Raw genomic sequence first — 6,228 nt, forward strand, 5'->3', positions numbered from 1 at the left:
AGAGATGTACTGAAGACCATAAAGAGGTTATGGCTCATATTAAGATGATCCTGACTCTGTGTTTTGGTTGCTGTGTAGTGCACGGCTCCCCTTCACTCTTCTCATATCAGACTTTCTCTCTCCCATCTAGTGCTGCCCAAGTATGAGGTCCTGGTGAAGCTGCCCAAGATGATAACTATTAAGGACATGGAGCTTCCAGTGTCCGTCTGTGGTCTGTGAGTCACAGAGCTGGTGTAAATCTGTCTTGCTCATCCTTCACTCCTACTTTCTGCTGAGGACCAAAACAAGAGCTGGGGAAGACTTTTCATACGTTTCCCAGACATCCAGTGGAGGCTTGTTCCACCCTATCAAACCTAAGCCTGCTACTTGGCCTGAACAGTAAAAGTGAAGGGTCTTCTCTATGTTAAAAGATTATGCCAAACCAATCTACAACTCTCTCCTCCCAGTTTACTGTCTTTACATTTCTTCAGTTAGAGCTCCTCTGCCAATCCTGAACCCTCAAACACTCAGAGATATCAGATCAAACTTCACTTAAACAGGTGGTGCAAACTCAGGGTTCTCATTTTTAACTCATAAACTGCTCCTCCTGAGCACCTGATTGCCTTTCTACTTCTTCATTGAACCCTCAGGAGTCTGCGATACAAGGATACACCCAGCGGAAATAATTTTGTACAGACAAGCTTTTACTGCATTCCCACAGAGACCTCCCACCTAGAACAGATTCTAATAGATTATGGAAAAATCTTACTATGGAAATGATGGAAATGTACTCACTAGAATCATTAAACTATCAGATTAGTCAGCCTTTAAGAAGTATTAGGAAGTCATCCACAGAGGACTTTAAGTTGTATCTGAGTATGACACTCTGACTGATTGTCTCGTCATCTACTATATTGTTTCACACTTTGTGATTATAGGTACACCTATGGGAAACCTGTTCCTGGTTTGATGAATGTCCAAGTGTGCCGGAAATTTTCCCATTCTGCTTCAAATTGTTATGGAAAAGAAGCAGAAGCTGTGTGTGAAGAATTCACTAGGCAGGTGAGTCCCAAGATTAAAATGTAGGCGTCTTTCTTATGGGTAATGGGCAATATTGTCTAAAGAAGGCCAAATCTGTGACTGCTGGGACATCAGACTATTGTAGGACATCAGAGATATCACTCTGTCCAGGGAAAAGCAGATGTTCTCAGAGAAAGACATTCTTAAGAGGCAAGTCATTAAACTGGAAACAGAACTGATGAAGAAAACCCCACAGCTGATCCCACTGAAACTAGTGATGAATCTCCAGTTAGCAGCTGTGAGGTCCTTGCTATTGATGCCCAAATGGAGAAAATAATCTGTGGAATAATTTTGTAACTGTGGGAAGGACTGGCATGGAACAGAGAGCAAAGAAGATGAGGAGGAAACAAGAAGGCAGTATTGTATATGGGTTAAACACAGGAGAAAGGAGAAAGGGCAACAAGGAAAAGAGTGAAGACAACAGAACAAATAGGAAGAAAAACAGAACTAAGATAGGAGAGAGTGAACAAGGAAATCAGTGCTCGTCTTGGAGAACTGAGTGTCAAGCACCTCACAGAAAATGTGTGGATGAAACATTAGGAAACAAGTTGTAACCAAGTTCTGGTCTTGGAGACAGCCCTAGAACATAAGGCTGGGATGTCATGAACAGAAGTTAAGCATGTTGGATTTAGAGTATCTATTCCTGTCTCACAAGGCACCAAATTTAAACATGATAAGAGTAGATTTAGCTTGAATATTAGGAAAAAGTTCTTCAATATGAGGGTGGTAGATCACTGGAACAGGTTGCCCAGAGAGATGGTGGAGGCCCCATCTCTGGAAATATTCCAGGTCAGCCCTGATGGGGCTCTGAACAACCTAATCTAGAAACACTGTCCCTACTTACTGCAGGGGGGTTGGACTAGATGATCTTTAAAAGTCCCTTTCAACCCAATATATTCTATGATTCTATGAAATTTGTTCACAAAATTCCAATTTCCTCTCCAATTCCCTGCATAGGCAGATGCTCGTGGATGTGTTTCTGGTGTGGTAAGGACCAAGATATTTCAGCTCCAGCGCAGGGGATATGAGATGAACATTGAGGTACAAGGCAAGATGACAGAAGATGGCACAGGTATGTATCACATGGAGATGGCAAAGTGATGGCAGGCCATTACAGGAGGGCCTGGCAAAGATGAGGAAGGTGAAGTGACATCTCTAGAAATGCTGCCATTCATTGATAATCTCTTTTTACTCTGCTCTCTCTCAGGAATAGAGATGACTGGAACAGGTTCCTGTGGAATCACATCCATCATGAGCAAAATAAGCTTTGACCTGCTGGACTCTCAGTACAGACCAGGGATCCCAATCTTTGGGAGGGTAGGGAACTTCTGACTCCCTGGACAATGAATGGCATAGCAAACTTACAAGTGCACAATCTCATCAGATGAAATAGCAGTGTACAGATTACATGGTCTACCTTCCTCTGCTCTTGCACAGGCAGATGAATTACCGTCATTTGGGACACTCTAACAGACACATAGCCCCAAACCTCCAGTGCAGAATAGGCGGCTTGTTGTTCTGAGACATGGGAATAACATCAGGGAGCAGCAGGCATGGGCTATTCCACGAAGGAACGTTATCCAGATGCAAAGAGCGACCACAACACAGGTAGATGTAGTGGCCTCATCAACAGGGGCACAGTCCCAACCAGACTAAGAGCAGCAGGGGTGGTGACAGTAACAGGTGCCACCAACAGCCCAGTGACCACCAGACAATGTGAGGTCATGAGTCAGGGCTGAGCTCAACCAAGGAAGTCTGGTTAACCAGATGGAAACTGCAGGAAAAAGAGCTGGATATAGGTCTACCTTCAATGTAGCTTCAGTTGAGGACTGGGACAAGGCACAAGCCTGAACTTAAGAGTTCCTGAACCAATAGGCAGATGATACGTGGTGTAGGTCCCAGACTAGGTTGGCCCAGGGAATTAAAACCTCTTGAGAAACTTAGGGCTCTAACAGATAATTTTCCTGGGCCCATCAGATTGTTTTGCTGAGAATTTTCTCAATTGCTGCCTCAAACAACTCAGGACTCACCCCATACATTTCCACATTCACATCTTTTGTTCTTCTCCATAAGAAGCATCCTGCGTGTCAAGGAGGCAAAGGGGGAAGAGGCTTTATGACTTGGGAATTGTTTTCTATTTCTAGTCTAAAACATGAAGTTTGTTTCTGCTGTTAGGTGAAGCTGGTAGATGGCACTGATGCTCCAATCGCCAATGAAACCATCATGATTTCTGTGGATGGAGACCTATATAAAGGGAATTACACTACAGATGAGCAGGGACAATCCTGGTTTTCCATAGAGACTACCACCTTCACACAAGCCTCCCTGGAAATGCGAGTGAGTGACAGTGACAGGGCAGAGTGATTGGGGTAAGCCTCTGTCTTTCTGATCAACAGGGAAAATATCTAATCAGTCTTTCTGTCAATTGGAATATTAAGCAAGTTTCTTGGCAGGTCACCTCTCTGTGTCTCCTGTGCATGGTCTCTACCTTCTTCAAAAATGAGAAATATAGAACATACCCAGAGTTTTTCTCTGGAATTTCATGTAACTTTTTACCTGGTTTTGGTCAGCTATGAACTTTTTCTTCTTTATCAGGCTGAACATAAACCTGAACTGAACTGTTATGACAGCGACTGGATCACACCTTCATATGAGCATGCCATCCGTAGAATAAGTCGCTTTTACTCTCCCAGTAAGAGCTTCCTCAAAATTGAGCCAAAGCCTGAGACATTAAGTTGTGGCTTCCCCACAGAGATCCAGGTGCACTATATCTTCACACCAGAGGCCATAGGAGAGCAGAAGGAAATCGTCATTTACTATTTGGTAAGAATTGTTTGTGGTTACTTTAGTCTATGACCAGAGAGAGCGCTGTGGCACATATAGCTACCTTCCAGGATGAGCAACCACAGCACTGCTATATGGCCAGTCCTTATCCAGTAATGATCAGAAGAGTTGGAAGCTGAAAGTGTGGCCTTTGGCAGTGGGATTTAAGCATATTTCATAATACTGCACTTCCAGCTTCTCCCATTCCAAATTCTGGTTCATATATGGACACAGCTCAGAAACCAGCATCCTACAGCAAGAAGATGAAAGATGAAGAGGAAAGCTGCCTCCTAGTCAGTTGTGTCCTTTGGTAGCCATCTGACCACTGAAACTAAAGCAACACCTCTAACTACAACAGCAGAAAAGCTTAATAAGCTTAGAGCTTAGATCATATATCCAGCAATGATGGGAAGTTTGGAATACCACTGTAATTGGAACAGACTATAACATGTGGCATTCAAAACCATGAATTAATTCATTTGGGGGGACAGTGAAGAGAGACTAATTCAGCTGTGACTGAACAGTGATCTGTCAGTTTCACTTGGGAAAACAGGAAGATTCAGATGAGTATTCAAATGGAACTTCATTCCCCCTAAATTTGTTTTTCTGGTTATCTCAATGATTCTAGCAGAAGAGATGAAAGTAGCCTCGGAGAGCTAGAAGAAATCAGTGGAACAGATGCTGCTGTTCTGATGGATTGTACAGAACTTAGACTGAGATTACAAGAAAGAGGATAGAAACCTGTAGTAGAGATGTCCATGGGCTTATTATTAAGACTGCTAGCAATAAACTGAAGCACAAGATTCCTGTTTATCCTGGTAGCCAGAGAAAGCTGGTCTTAAGTAGACACATACAGCAGGTAACCAAACAGTGAGGGAAGTTACATTTTTATAAGTGTGGATCCAACACCTTGAAATTAAAATATGGTGTTATGTAATAGATATTCCACATGGAAAATAATAGTATAGAAAGCATTTTGGGTTGTGAAAAAGGAATTTTTTTCTAGAAAAGACTAATTTGCAGCTAGCATTTAGGCTGTTGCTTACTGCCAGACTTCAGGTACCTTATTCAAGCTCTTATTATTTACAGCCTGTGCTCTTCTATTCCAACTCTGCATGAGTTATGGAACTAATCCTGATTAAATTTTTCTTGATTGTTTCACAATGCAACTGAGAGTGGAATAAAGTGAACTTTTGATCCTCAGTCTGTTCCAAATTGTTAGAAATGTGCATATGACCCCAAAATTTATGTGTGCTCAGAGGCAAAGTGCATTTGAACCTGAAAATACATGCAATATGTGCAAATACATGCAATGTGTACAAAAGGGAAGCCAGGTCTGACCAATGAGGAAACATCGATCCTCCTAGTCCTCCTAGAAGTGAATGTTTCTGTCTTCAAAGACCTAGTAAATTTCAGTCTGGCACTTGTTTTTTGGTTTTGCTCACAGTTGGAGGTACTATTCATGCTCAACTGTATGGTTAACCTGGTGAACATTCATTCTCCTTCCCTTCAAAAGTGGTAGTAACAATTACAGGAAGGTTTCTGTGTCACACAGGTGATGGCCAAGGGAGGCATTGTATTAGCAGACACCCATGATCTGACTGTGAATCCTGGAGATGGTGAGCAGAACTATGCATTTTTAGCATCTCTGATGATGATTTCAAGCAAGGGGGGCATTGAGAAATTATTTTAATTCAAACATTTGATGTTTGAATTGAAATGCATTTTCAAAATTAAATCTTTTAAAATGAAGTGGCTTGAGTTACTTTTGTTTCCTCTGAGTTCTGTCAGGTGCTATTTTTATGATCAGAAAACTTAAGAAAAATGGACAAAAAATATGCATAATATTTGGTCATTTTTTCTTCAAAGCAATACTTTCTGCTGATGATACTTTCTGCTGACAACTCTACCTTATTCAGATTGTGGATGCTTATCAGTGTTATAAGATGTGTGTACAGTGAGCAAGAAGAATATGTCTCCTTTTCTTTCTCTAACTTTCCTTCATTTTTTTGATATAGTTTCTGCCTTATAAGCATGCAAACATGCACATACCTATATTCTAACCAATACATTTGATTTTATCCATATAAATGTTCAAGGATCGCACATTTCAGTAACTGATCCTGGCTATGATAGATCTTTAAATGTCTTTCAGCAATGATACCAGGGAGACATGTTGGAAGTCTATGGGAAGGAGTTGCACTGCAGTGGGTATAAACAGTATATGGAAGTAAAAGATCTTGGGTGCTGCATGTTCATAGAAAGTTCTCCATCCTCGCTAGTAGTAGTGACTAACACTCATAACAAGAGATCTTTTCATCAATGACTTGGGTGAGGGAATTGAGT

At 41.5% G+C, this 6,228-nt stretch overlaps 1 protein-coding gene across 1 annotated transcript in view; it reads left to right on the forward strand.

Moving 5' to 3' along the window:
• Window positions 1-3,882, forward strand: part of LOC104548407 (alpha-2-macroglobulin-like) — a gene marked incomplete at its 3' end in the record, with an annotated part of 15,724 nt that extends 11,842 nt beyond the window's left edge. The window contains exons 7-12 of the mRNA XM_010194419.1: window positions 131-215; window positions 918-1,045; window positions 2,021-2,131; window positions 2,267-2,376; window positions 3,235-3,396; window positions 3,655-3,882. Coding sequence (XP_010192721.1) covers window positions 131-215; window positions 918-1,045; window positions 2,021-2,131; window positions 2,267-2,376; window positions 3,235-3,396; window positions 3,655-3,882 — 824 coding nt within the window. The remainder of the gene's footprint in view (window positions 1-130; window positions 216-917; window positions 1,046-2,020; window positions 2,132-2,266; window positions 2,377-3,234; window positions 3,397-3,654) is intronic.
• Between the last annotated feature and the right edge of the window lie 2,346 nt (window positions 3,883-6,228).

This window comes from Mesitornis unicolor, unplaced genomic scaffold (genome assembly GCF_000695765.1).
Source record: "Mesitornis unicolor isolate BGI_N332 unplaced genomic scaffold, ASM69576v1 scaffold22261, whole genome shotgun sequence".
NCBI classification, from domain to species: Eukaryota; Metazoa; Chordata; class Aves; order Mesitornithiformes; family Mesitornithidae; genus Mesitornis; species Mesitornis unicolor.